The 13,948-nt window shown below is 43.7% G+C and overlaps 1 protein-coding gene across 2 annotated transcripts in view; it reads right to left on the minus strand.

Annotated features, from left to right (window-relative positions):
• LOC117819589 (dynamin-1-like) overlaps positions 1–13,618 on the minus strand; it is a 33,634-nt gene extending 20,016 nt beyond the window's left edge. For both annotated transcript variants that reach the window (XM_034693036.1, XM_034693037.1), the window contains exons 1-5: positions 13,182–13,618; positions 1,007–1,080; positions 770–919; positions 446–649; positions 150–248 (exon numbers count right to left, since the gene is read on the minus strand). In XM_034693036.1, coding sequence (XP_034548927.1) covers positions 150–248; positions 446–649; positions 770–919; positions 1,007–1,080; positions 13,182–13,342 — 688 coding nt within the window. In that variant the 5' untranslated portion in view covers positions 13,343–13,618. The remainder of the gene's footprint in view (positions 1–149; positions 249–445; positions 650–769; positions 920–1,006; positions 1,081–13,181) is intronic.
• Between the last annotated feature and the right edge of the window lie 330 nt (positions 13,619–13,948).

Raw genomic sequence — 13,948 nt, forward strand, 5'->3', positions numbered from 1 at the left:
TTTGATCAAATTCTATGTTTACTCACACACCTTGGGGCGGATCTACTAAAGGTTTGCGTGTATAATATAACAAGATGTGTGACAGCCAATCAGAGAGCAGCGCCCTAAGAGAGCAGCGCCCTCTGTTTCTATGGTGAGTGTATCCGTACCTCTGCGCAGTGGCAGCAGTTTGTTCTCCAAAATGTCTCTGGCGTCAGTTCCTTCGTCCATCAAGTCCAGTTTGGTTATCACTCCGATGCTCCTCATACCTGAACAATAACACACACACACACACACACACACACACACACACACACACACACACACACACACACACACACACACACACACACTTGAGTTAATCTTTTGCTTCTGGTTTCCTCCTCGGTGCTTCCTCTGTGATTACACGTGTGAAAGTGTAGAAGAAGAACTTGGATCATGCAGACGAACGTGTGCAGACTCTCACCTTGCGGGTCCACCTCCTTGGCGATCTTCAGGGCATCAGAGTTGGCGAGGTCAGAGTTGGCGGGGGAAACAGCCAATAGGAGGCAGTTTTCCTTGGTGACAAACTGCATGAGCATCTCTCTGATCTGCTGCTCGATGTCCGCCGGCTGGTCCCCCACCGGCACCTTCGTCATCCCGGGAAGATCCACCAGAGTCAGGTTCAACACTGAGGACACAATCACACAGAGATCAGCCTTAAATCCCGCCCTCCAGAACACTGATTGTCCAATCACAGCAGGGCATGAGAGCCTGACGTCAGAGGAAAGGTGAAAGGTGAATATTTTACCATGTGGGGAGTAGACTCGCAGGTTTATGGGGACCGGACTGATCCCTTTGTTGGCCCCCGTGACTCGATCAGTCTCGTCTTCGATCTCCTTACGGACTTCATCAAAGTCTATGAACTTCTTCCCTTTACAGTGCAGGAACTCTGCGTACTCTGTTTCAGGACACATACCAGGTCGGTCACATGATCAGGGTCAAAGGTCAAAGGTCATCATCGCTCCGTCTGTGTTCACGCTCTCACCTGTCGGACAGTTGATGAGCTGAAGCACCAAGGGGCGACGAGTCACGATGCCAGAGCCACGAGGGAGGAAGTCCCTGAGAGAGGAGACAAGGAGAGGAGACGAGGAGAGGAGGAGGAATGATAAGGAGAGAGGAAGAGAGCAGAGGAAAAGAGGAGTAGGTGGAAGGGAATGGGAGAGGAGGATAGAGTAGGAGAGGAAGCGGAGAGAGAAAAGGAGAGGAGAGAAGAGGAGGAGGTGAGAAAGATTGATAAGGAGAGAGGAGACGTGGAGAGGAGACGAGGAGAGGAGAAAGAATCGTAAGGACAGAGGAAGAGAAAAGCGGAAAGGAGGAGTGAGAAGAAAGGATGTAAGGAGAGGGGGATAGAGAAGAAGGTGAAGGAGGAGAAAGAGGAAAGAGTAGGAGAGGAGAGAAGAGGAGGAGGTGAGAAAGAATGATAAGGAGAGAGGAGATTGGAGAGGAGAGAAGGAGAGGAGGAGAGGAGGAGGAATAATAAGGAGAGAGGAATAGAGAAGAAGAAAGGAGGAGTAGGAAGAAAGGAGATGGGAGAGGAGGAAAAGAAGACAGAGAAGGAGAAAGGGGATAAGGAGATAGAGAGGATTGAGTAGGAGAGGAGAGAAGAGGAGTAGGTGAGAAAGATTGATAAGGAGAGAGGAAGAGAGATGAGGACAGAAGGAGTAGGAAGAAAGGTGTTAAGGAGAGGAGGATAGAGAAGAGGACAGAAGGAGGAAGGGGATAAGGAGATGGTAAGAGAGGAGAGAAGAGGACGAGGTGAGAAGCAGAAAGGAGGGATAAGGAGAGAGGAGAAGGAGGAATAAAGGTAGGAGAGGGGTGGGGGAGAGAGGGATGGGGAGGATAGAAGAAGAGGAGATGAAAGGTGAAAAGAGGACATGTGAAGTGGAGAGATGAAAAGGAAAAAGGAGGGAAGGGAGGAAAGGGAGATAGGAAAGATAAAGGAAGGGAGAGAAGGTGGAATAGGTGGAGAGTAAGGGAGAGAGGAGTAGGGGAAAGAAACAATAAAGAGGGAGAGAGGATGAGAAGAGAGGAGGTGAAAGGAGTAGAAAGGGGGAGATAGGAGTAGGAGGGGAAAAGAAGAAAGGAGACAAGAGGAGAAGAGAGGAACAGAGAGGGCGAGGGGGAGAGGAAAGGAAAGAAGGAGAGGAAGAGAGTAGGAGGCGAGAAAGGAAGGGGGAAGGGAAGAGGGAAACAGCAGAGGAGAAGAGGAGGGGAGAGAAGAAGAGGTGAAGAGTGCAGAGGAGGGAAAGGGAGGGATAAGGACAGAAAGAAAAAGGGGAAAACAAGGAGATGGGGGAGGGAGAAGAAGAGAAGGACACAGAGGGCAAAGAAAAAGGGAGGAGGGGATGAGAAAAAGGAATACAGTGGGGAGAGAACAGGAGGAGGAAAGAGGAAGAGAGGATTGGATAAGAGAGAAAAAAGCAGGTAGGAAGGGAGGGAAGAAGAGGAAGAGATAGGAGGAAGAAAAGGGTTCAAGATGAGGACAATGAGGAGAAGATTAGGAGAGAGGAGAAGAGGAAGAAAAACAGTGGGGGGAGAAAAGGAGGAGGGAGAGGGAGGAGAGGATTGGATGAGAAGGAAGGGGAGAGAAAAAGGAGGTAGGGAGAGAAGAAGAGGAGGAGAGAGGAGACAAAGAGAAGGAGGGGAACAGAAGAGGAAGAGAAATGAGAAGTAGGAGAGGAGAAAGGAGGAGGAGAACAGATGGAGAGAGAAGGAGGAGAGGATGAGGAGAAGAGATGGAGAAAGAAGGAGAGGTGGAGGATATGATGAGAGAAGATTAGGAGAGAGAAGAGGAAGAGAGGAGAAGGGAAGGAGCAGAGGAGAGTTGGAGAGATGGAGAGAGAAGGAATGGAGAATGGAGAAGAAGAGGAGAGATAGGGATGGAAGGAGGAGAGAGGAGGAGAAGAAGAGGCAGAGAAATGAGAGGAAGGAGAGGAGAGAGAAGAGGAGGAGGGGATGAGGAGTGCAGAGGATGATTAGGGGAGAGGAGAGGGGAAAACAAGGGAGAAGGACACATGTGAAGGAGGAGGGGACAAGGAAGGGATGTGAGAGGGGAGGAAAAGAGAGAGAGATGAAAAAGAGGAGAGAACAGATCTGTATTAGAGGAGAGGAACAGCTTTTTAAACCTGAATCATAAAAACAGTTTAATGGCGAGTAGACGATTTTTATCTTCATGTGATCATCATCGTTCAAACATGAACACACACACACACACACACACACACACACACACACACACACACACACACACACACACACAAACACACAAAACTGTAAAAAGCGTCACTTGAACTGTTTTGAAGATTACATAAGAACATTATGGAACATGTGCATACTGAGAGCAGAGTATGTGATGTGAATCCTTCAGAGCAGCTCCAGGAGAGTGTCGTCACGACATCCTCACTGTGTGTGTGTGTGTGTGTGTGTGTGTGTGTGTGTGTAGTGATGGCTGCAGTGTCTGACTTCACTGCAGTCAGCTCTCCCGCACACACACACACACACACACATACACACATTCACATTTCACACACATTTACGCACATCACACTGTTATTATCATGCGATGCAGCTTCAGCCTGGCTGAGTCATGTGACCACGAGCAGCCAATTAGAGGCGGGATACAGAGAGAGAGAGAGATCCCTCGTCCTCAGGCTGAGGGGAAGATAAAAATATTCAGCCAATCAGGCGTCAGCTCTCTGCAGGATGTGGAGACCTTATATATACGTTTGTTTATGTATTATATATCAGTATTTCTCAGTGTTGTGATATTTCCGAATATCTTAAAGGCACAGGCAACATTTTCACAGGAATACAGACATTATTTAAAACAGTAAAATCCAGCTCACATGTTAATGCATGAGTTTAAATGATTTATTATAGAGTATTAAAATACTAAAATATGTTGTCTGTCAGATTCAGAATGAGTTCTTTTTCTTTTCTGCACAACTTTGATGAAAGGCCTGAATAAAGCTGGATTCCTTTTAATTGCATGTAATCTCCAGCAGCTTATAGCATGCTAGGGCCCCTGAATATTTGTATCTTGTGCACACAAGCTATTAAAATGTGTGAATGCAGCAGTAGTAATAACTCCCCATGCCATCAGTTGCCTTTAGTTATCATTAACTGTCATTTTTTGGCAGGACTTGGTCCTTCTTTTAATTTGTAAATACTGTATATTGTGTGTTTTCATGGGTGTTACACTAAGACTGCTGTTGGTAACATAAGCGCCCTCTGCTGGTCAGAGTTAAAAGGTGCACTATCACGTTATGATGTTCCTAAAATACGTTAAATTAATCATTTGGTTTGTTGAGGACCGGTTTTGAATCTTGGTTAAAGTGCTTTTATACTTGTGGTATGTTTGAGAGAACCTCAGACTTTGATATCAAACACTGCAGTGATCCGTCAGCATCTTCACTCATAAACATAATCCTGACGGTGACAGTTATCCCCAGTGGAGTTCCTCAGGGCTCGTCTCTTGATCCTTTATATTTTTAAAATCAAATATGAATTATCAAGCTGATAATTCTGATCTGATTTGGGATCAGAGCTGAACTGAAAGCTGAGAACAAATATCATCAAGCTGCCGTCAGTGCACATTAATGCTACCACAGAAGAAGAACCTGAGCTGGGAGGACACACGTATGGCTTTTGGCAGGCCTTCTCCTCGTATCTAATGTCTCTCTAAGTAGTATGGGAGGTAGAGCCTTCAGTTATCAGGCACCTCTCCAGGCACTTTGGAATCATCTATCAGTCAGGGTCCTGGAGGCAGACACCCTCTCTACTTTTAAGAGTAGGCTTCAAACTTTCCTTTTTGATAAAGCTTATAGTTAGAGCTGGATCAGGCTTGGACCAGCTCTAAGTTATGCTGCAATAGGCTCAGACTGTCGGGGGATCTCCCCTCTCTCTGCCGTGTTTGTGAACTCATCAGTATATCTCATCTCAGTCTCAGCAGATGTGTGTCTAACATGAGTCTGGTCCTGCTGGAGGTTTCTGCCTGTTAAAGGAAGTTTGTCCTTGCCACTGTAACTTGCTAAATGCTGCAAAGTGCTTGTAGGTTCCTCTGGATCTCTGCCGTAGACAGCCTGCTAGTACCTACAGTCTCTAAAAGTAGTATGGGAGGTAGAACCTACAGTTATCAGGCCCCTCTCCTTTGGAATCATCTACCAGTCAGGGTCCTGGAGGCAGACACCCTCTCTACTTTTAAGAGTAGGCTTCAAACTTTCCTTTTTGATAAAGCTTATAGTTAGAGCTGGATCAGGCTTGGACCAGCTCTTAGTTATGCTGCTATAGGCTTAGACTGCGGGGGGGAACTGACACACTGGGATCCTGTCTTCCCCTCTCTCTCCTCTGTCTGCCTGTCTCTTACTTTAACTCTTCCTGTCCCATTAAAGTTACTAACCATAGACCTTTCTGGAGTCCCTGAGCTCCCTTGTCTCGTAGGTTCCTCTGGATCTCTGCTGCTGTGGACGTGCCAGACTCCAGCTGCTACAACTACTACTATCCGTCCCACCACTGTCATCTCTTTATCTCTCTTCATCTCCCTCTATCCCTCTTTCCAAGAGGGACAAGCAGATGTGTGTCTAACATGAGTCTGGTCCTACTGGAGGTTTCTGCCTGTTAAAGGAAGTTTGTCCTTGCCACTGTAACTTGCTAAATGCTGCAAAGTGCTCTGCTCATTGTGGATTAAGATGAGATCAGACTGAGTCCTGTCTGTAAGATGGGACTGGATCTGATCCGGTCTTGATGTTGGGTCTTTGTTAATAATAGAACATAGAGTACGGTCTAGACCTGCTGTGTTTGGAAAGAGTCTGAGGATAACGTTTGTTGTGATTTGGCGCTGTATAAATAAAGATTGATGGATTGATATGAAGGGTAGGAGTTGGGTTGCTTGTTTTAACATCCAGCAGTTACAGAGACAGAGATTCATTCAGATGGAGTGGTGTTTTTGTCCATTTGATCTGATTTTTTGATATAATACAACCTCTGAATGATAAAACATGTCTTTTCAGCTGCTCAGTGATCAACAAAGTCCATCAGATGGACTCTAACCGTGTCTGTCTGCTGCCTGATGCTGGGTAGATAACGTACAGTGTCTAACAGCTGAAGGACAGTAATACTAGGAGGTAAATGTAGCTCATAATAAATCAGCTTTTGTGGTTCCAGTGAAACAAGAGTCCATCCATCCATTCATTATCTTACCCGACTGACTGAGTGCTGGAGCGTTTCCCAGCTGACATACGGCGAGAGGGGATTTAAAACTGGACGAGCTGCCAGGGCTGACACGCAGAGACAGACCCCTACAGGCAAGCTCAAGTCACCAGTTACCCTTCATGCCTTTAGACCGTGGGGGAAATCAGGAGCTGACCTCTGCTGTAATGAGACAGTACAGACGAGCCAAGGAATGCAGTTCCCCAAACGGCCACTAGAGGCTGGTCCCAAAAGTGAGACAATGCACCATATAGCTCCATATTAAGGTATCTAACTTTGCCTGCAGAGTTAAACGTGGATGCTTTTAGCCTCTAAGGCATTTTTATAATATTATTAATGATGCATATTAGATTCATTTTCATATTACACCCTGATAACATTTAGACTCAATATTGTTGCGTCCGTTTCAAGGATAAGTGATATTAATTTTAAATTAAAGCCCTCTGGGTTTTTCTAAAAGGACAATAAAACCATCCTTTATTCTGGATTTTAATGAGGGATCATTCTACAGTCTTAGATGAAGTTTGTGCTGAAGCTTTATCTGTAGTTTTAACACATTTTTGCCAATTTTCTGCATTTATTTCTGACAATTTATAATTTTCAGTGTTGTATTTTTTATGTCTTTGTATCCTGATGTGTAGTTTTCAGTCTCATGTCTGTATCAAAGATGCTTCTTCAAATAAAGTCAGATGGGACTTGAAATCGTTTTGTTAATGTGCCTCATATTTGAGGATGTTTTTGTTTCTGCCAGCAGCCTTCTTCAGACTCAACAAGCCCCTCCACAACCAGAGAGAGCGGACTTCATGCAGCCTGATAGGACAAACACAGAGCGAGCACACAGCCAAGCTCTCCACCGGGGTCTGAATCATTTAGAAACTCCTTCAGGTCAGATAACTGTGACAGACATCGAGATACCTGAACACATCAGAACAGATCCATGGTGCGTTTACTGACCTCCAGTGTGTTACAGAACTGAGATTAAAGACTTTTACTGGTGTGTGGGCTGCCAACAGTTCATAGTGAGGTGTGAGGTTCAGCAGCACTCCTCTACAAAGAGCCTTAAAGAGGTTCACATGAATTTAAAGTTTTGCAGAGCGGCGATAAATAACTGAAATTAATTTACATGATAGGGAATAATAGTGCGATGGTTAAAGGGAATGTAAAGTGACGAAGCTCCTCCTAAGAAAAGGTGTCATGTTACAAGAGTAAGCTCCAACCTCAGGTCTTAAAATACTAAGCCCATGCGGAAGTGCTAAAAACTGCAGTTCCTCCAGTGTCCACTAGAGGCTGGCTGCAGAAACACAGGAAACCACATACACACCCATTCAAAGAAGACGATCTTGACAGACGAAATAAACATGTTTACAGCCTGGTTCAAAAAAGGAGTGTAGTCTGAAGAGCTCATTTCTCTATTAGCACACACTGAACAGGGGTGAACGTTTTTATAACTCGTTATTTTCAAAGATATTAAACTTCCGACTGTCGCACAAATAAGAGCATGGCTGACTTGATTGACAGGCAGGAACACTGTAGCTGTTAGCGAAAAGACAAAAGGCCCGCCTCTTTACCTCACACTAGCTCGACAGAAGTTAGGTTGAGTTCAGTATTTCCAATATGGCACCCGCCGATGATCGGCTGCAGAAACAGATGGGTGACGTCCCGGATACTACGTCCATTTTTTTTCAAACAGTCTATGGTTAAGAGTCATTTTTTCTCCAACACACTTTCTGCAGAAGTCTCCTCCTCACTTAAACCAACAGACTCAGGAAAATGTATCATGCTAAAAACACGAAGTGGAACTGAATCAAGTTAAAGGTGACATATCACGCTTTTTTCATCAACATATATTGGTCTAAGAGGTCCCCAAAACATGTCTTTAAAGTTTATACTCAAAAAAACACTTTGAAATCAGATTTTGGTCTGCCTGAAAAACCCTCTTCTTCAGTCCTCCTCAGAACATTCTGTTTTCTCTCTGACCACGCCCCCCCGGAAGTGGATGTGCCTCGGCTCTCCAGCACGTTGATCTAATGTTTACATGTTGGCTGAATATACACGGCTGCTCAGAGATCGCGTTACTTCAACCCTCTGAATCTGATCCTGATAGAGAGGCGCCTGTAGCAGGACCTTTCTGAACGATTGGTCATAGATTTAGTGTTTCTTGTTGTTTTATTTATCAGTATGTAGACGTGTGTCTTGGTACACAGCTACGAACATGTAGCTATGTGGCTATGCTAACTAGCGCTAGCACTTATCCATGATAAATAAAAATCATCCACTAGATCTTCAAATCTGCAGACGTGGGGAGTAAAACCGACCTCTGCCAGAAAGGCAGCAGGACCTTAGTGAAGGATTGGTCACAGATTCTGTGTTTCTTGTTTTATTTGTCAGTATGTCGACGTGTGTCTTGGTACACAGCTACGACATGTAGCTATGTGGCTATGCTAACTAGCGCTAGCACTTATCCATGATAAATAAAAATCATCCACTAGATCTTCAAATCTGCAGACGTAGGGAGTAAAACCGACCTTTGTGTTTATTAAGACAGCCTACAACTAGCATGCCTCCCTCCTAAGCTCCTTGTTAGCACACATGTGTGCAGGGAATGAAAAACGGAGGAGGGGTTGAGTTGTATTTTATACAGTCTATGGGCTGAACAAGCTCCGAGCTCTGACTCCGTGACAGACCGGATATTGTTGTTACGTAACAAAAACACGGAAGTCTGAAACGGCTCGTTTCAGCACACATTTACAGAAAGGTGGAGAAATCAGAACAGGGGCAGAATGGATTTTTTTCATTCTCGGGGGGTTTGAAGACATGCCAGGGAAACATATTTCAGGTAAAGAACCATTAGAAAGTCAATTTTGCATGATATGTCACCTTTAAAACTTGAATGTCTATCCTCGCTCTAAGTAAGATATAATCGATGAAACCCTTGAAATTCTCTTTGAGGCTTCAGAGAAACAAATTCAAGGAGTTATTGGGGAAGTGAAAATCACAGATTTTCCGAAGCGCCCGTCTTTTGTTTAGATGCAGTATGTAAAAGCAATATAACACACCTTTGTGAACAGGTACAGGAACAGAAAAGAGCCCCTTACCTTACTTTTTTTATTTGTTAGTTTTACTTTTAGTTTATTTATAATCAAACTGTCAAACACTGAAGATAAAGATCACATTAAAACATGGCGGAAATAATGTAGTCAGATTTTTGACTTAAAGTTGAGGATATCTCTCTCTCAGTGTTTTCCCGTGGAGAAGTGCTGACAGTTTAAAAGTTACTGATGTAATCTTAGTGTTTTAAAGAAGGCCTTTTAACCGTCTATGCCTGGAGTTTACACACAGAAAGGGGCGGAGCTAGACTTTCTTAACTGGGGTGGCTACACTGGGGCACTGACTTTTACAGGGGTGGCCAAGTGAGGGAAATATTACCTCATATGACCTCAAACCTACGAGGGTTATCTCCACTAATCACATTTAGTTTAAGCTTGATCCGTAAGGCAACTGGACTGGTAGAAATTGTTGAAGACGTTTCACCTCTCCTCAGAAAGGCTTCTTCAGTTCTGACCAGACTAGGGAAGAGCTAGAAAATATAAGCCTCTAACAGTCGTGGGTGTGTCCAGGAGTCACAAAAGGGTCCTAAGTGGGGTCATTAGTCTAGTTCCTGGCAGTTGTTCTCCTATCACCTGACAGTGGTTCAGTACCTCCTGGCAGTCGTTAACCTAGTTCCTGACAGTCGTTAGGGTGATGGGTCAGCTGTGAGTCGTTAGAGTCACATGGTCTCTGCTGTGATTCTGGACACAGGAACCCTTGATTGTGTTAAACCAGATCTTAACCTGATCCAAGTTGGATGAATATGATATCAACCCCATCGTACTCACACAAGATCATCATAACACAGCGTTCATTGTTGTTATGCTGGTATCAGACACTCTGTTCTGCTGTTAGGATGTCAATAAGTGATCTGTATGTCTTCAGAATGATACCCTACAAAGCAATCTGTGCAGAGACGCCCCCCCTTGATTTATTATGACTTCCCCTGCTGCCTTTCAGCATCATGTGTTTATCAAAAAACAACAGCAGTCTGGTGCGGGAAGATAATTTAGGTTTAGTCAGATCCACAGACATTTGGCAATGTTTGACGCCGTAAATCCCCAACAGTAAGAGGATGATGTGGTCAGTGTGCATGTTTGGGTTTTGGAGGGTGGCTCTAGGATAGGGTTTTTGCAACAAGGTAAAAATAAGATCTCGGTTTAGCATCATTTTTATATATTTAATTTAATTATACTTGATTCTTTTTTGATTATTTGATTTATTTGATTTTATTTGTATTTTTAAGTATTTCACATCACAGTCCTCTCTCTTGTTTTAGCCTTGTATCATTTTACCTCTTGTTGTTCTCTGTCTCTGTTTTATAAAGCACTTTGGGTTGCATGCTTGAATGTATCAAAGGTGCTATATAAATAAAAATGAGTTGAGTATGAGTAAATATGCAAATTCAAGTATCTGAAACATCCTTCAGAACACTATCGCCGGGTGATTTTCACCCAAGCAAACACAAATACACGATTTTCATTATGTTGCATTTGTCTGAGTGTCATTGGTCCCTGGGTCGCTTCAGCATCATCTTTGACATCCCTATTCCAAAACTCGCTTTTTCCTACAGGCACGTGTTTCTGTTTCTCTCTCCTGCAGCTGTTTGTGTGTCGAGGAGACTGTGCCTTCACCAGGGAAGTCTTAAAGGTGACATATCATGCAAAATAGACTTTTTAATGGTTCTCTACCTGAAATATGTGTCCCTGTCTACAATCCCCCTGAAAATGAAAAGACTCCATTCTGCCCCTGTTCTGATTTCTCCACCTTTCTGTAAATGTGTGCTGAAACCAGCCGTTTCAGTTTTCAGTGTTTTTCATACGTCACAACGCCATCCGGTCTGTAACAGGAAGTCAGAGCTCTGAGCTTGTTCAGCCCATAGACTGTATAAAATACAACTCAACCCCTCCTCTGTTTTTCATTCCCTGCACACATGTGTGCTAACAAGGAGCTTAGGAGGGAGGCATGCTAGTTGTAGGCTGTCTTAATAAACACAAAGGTCAGTTTTACTCCCCACGTCTGCAGATTTGAAGATCTAGTGGATGATTTTTATTTATCATGGAAAAGTGCTAGCGCTAGTTAGCATAGCTACATAGCTACATGTTGGTAGCTGTGTATTAAGACACACGTCTACATACTGACAAATAAAACAACAAGAAACACTAAATCTGTGACCAATGGTTCAGAAAGGTCCTGCTGCAGGCGCCTCTCCGTCAGGATCAGATTCTGGATCAGATTCAGAGGGTTGAAGTAACGCGGGTCTGTGAGCAGCCAACATGTAAACATTAGATCAATGTGCTGGACAGCCGAGGGCACATCCACTTCCTGAGGGGGCGTGGTCAGAGAGCTCATTCTCATTTAAAGGCACAGACACAGAAAACAGCCTGTTCTGAGCAGGGCTGAAAAAGAGGGGTTTACAGGCAGACCAAAATCTGATTTCAAAGGTTTTTTTTGAGCAATAAACTTTAAAGACATGTTTTGAGGACCTCTTAGACCAATATATATTGATAAAAAAAGAGCATCATATGTCACCTTTAAATGTCCCAGGAATGGGTGGACTGAACACCAAGTCTCTAGTTTCATCATATTTTCTTTTAGAAATTTTTGGTCCTGAATTCCAAATTTTCAGTAATCCCCCCATGATACATTTTTTCATTTTGTTAGACATGGCACAGTTTAAAATAAAGGAACTCTAAGTACTTTTTATTGGGTATATTATATTGGTTAAAACACACCAGGCGTTAGTGATAGTGTTCTAGGGTTAACCCTCCTGTTATGTTCGTTTCTCTGGCACAGCATTAATGTTTCTGGGTCAATTTGACCCGGGGCATATTAAATGATCCAAAGGTCTCAGAAACAAAAAAAATCCCAATACACTTTTTTAAAAATCTAATATTTAACTCCATTACTAACCATTTAAATCAAGATTGAATCCTCAGATCATGTTCCAAAGAGGATAGCTCACACGTTTGTATTAAAATTCATCTTCAAACATTTTAAATGTACATTGGAAAGCCCTAAATATAAATACAATAGTTTTACATGACATAGATTTTTGTTAATTTTATTTTAAACTTTTATTCTTTTTATGAAGTGATCTTGATAAATTAACATGACACCTCTTCTGTCACATGCTGTCCAGATTTGTATGCTGCATTTAGCTGGTTTTGAAGGCATATATTGCCTATAATAGACTTTAAAAAGGGTCAATTTGACCCATAACATAACAGGAGGGTTAAAAGCTGCACATGCATATATACAGGAGGTTTCATGTCCTAGGTGCTGTCAGGGTTCTCTGTCACCTGTTTGTTGCATCTAAAGAACACAAATGCATCCACAACATCATGTTTTCAAGATGACTTCTGAATCTCTCTCTCTCTCTCTCTCTCACACACACACACACACACACACACACACACACACACACACACACACACACACACACATACTCCTCTCTGCAGTGTGACTTATCTCAATCAGCCTCTGCAGCAGGACAGTGGAGGTGTAAATGTGTCAAAAATGAACCAAAAATTAAAATAAATGAATATAAACTGATCTAAATCAGTTGCATTTATTGTTATATCACCTGCTTTATGTTATATATTATAAATAATGTTATAAATGTTTCTGTTTTTATGGTTTTGACAGCTGAGGGGTTTATTGAATTAGGCTGTTAGATATATTCAGCTGGGGGAGCAGGCCTGCAGTGAGCCGGGCAGCTCCCTCTCACAGCGGATTTAGACTGACCTACAGGAGGGCAGGAGACCCGGTCCGGCCTGGCTGGGTTCGGACACACACACACACACACACACACACACAGACAGGTAGACAGGTAGACAGGGTCAGAGACAGACAGGTGGACTTACTTCCCCACGAAGTTCTCCAGCACGGAGCTCTTCCCGGCGCTCTGCCCGCCCACCACCGCGATCTGCGGCAGGTCGAGGCTCGAGTTCTGGCCGATGGACCCGAAGGCGTCCTGGAGCCGGTTCACCAGCGGGATGAGCTCCTCCATCCCCCGGTTCCCCATGACGGCGAGGCAGAGAGGGAGACAGGCGGAGAGAAAGAGAGAGAGACAGGTGGAGGAGCAGGGAGGGAGACAGGTGGAGGAGCTGGTGGTCAGACAGGCAGACAGGCAGACAGGCAGGCAGCAGTGAGACAGGCAGCAGGGATGCAGGATCTGGATCTCCTGTCTCACATCATGAGGTGTGCAGCCGAAGAGTCCGGTCGGTTAATCGATCATTCATGTGATATTTGATGAGAGGATGAATACACGGGGATGAAGATGCTCCTGCTGTGACCTTCAGCTCCTCTCTCCTCCGCTCTGCAGGGAGGGACCGGCCAGCAACACGAACACACACATCCGGTGGAGACTTTCACAATAAAACACCAAACCAAACACCATGTTTACAGGAAAGCTTTTATTGTGTGATTTGATTTAATTGTAGCTCTGATTTTAAGAGTCTGTTTAATAAGTTTGTAGATTTTTATGTTTTTATTTTATTTCATTTTTCATCGCTTCATTTTGCTTTGCACAAAATTATATCATTATAAAAAATATTATAATTATTGTTGTAATAATTCACAAACACACACTCTCTCTCTCTCTCTCTCTCTCTCTCTCTCTCTCTCTCTC

Source organism: Notolabrus celidotus, chromosome 9 (assembly GCF_009762535.1).
Source record: "Notolabrus celidotus isolate fNotCel1 chromosome 9, fNotCel1.pri, whole genome shotgun sequence".
Taxonomy (NCBI): domain Eukaryota; kingdom Metazoa; phylum Chordata; class Actinopteri; order Labriformes; family Labridae; genus Notolabrus; species Notolabrus celidotus.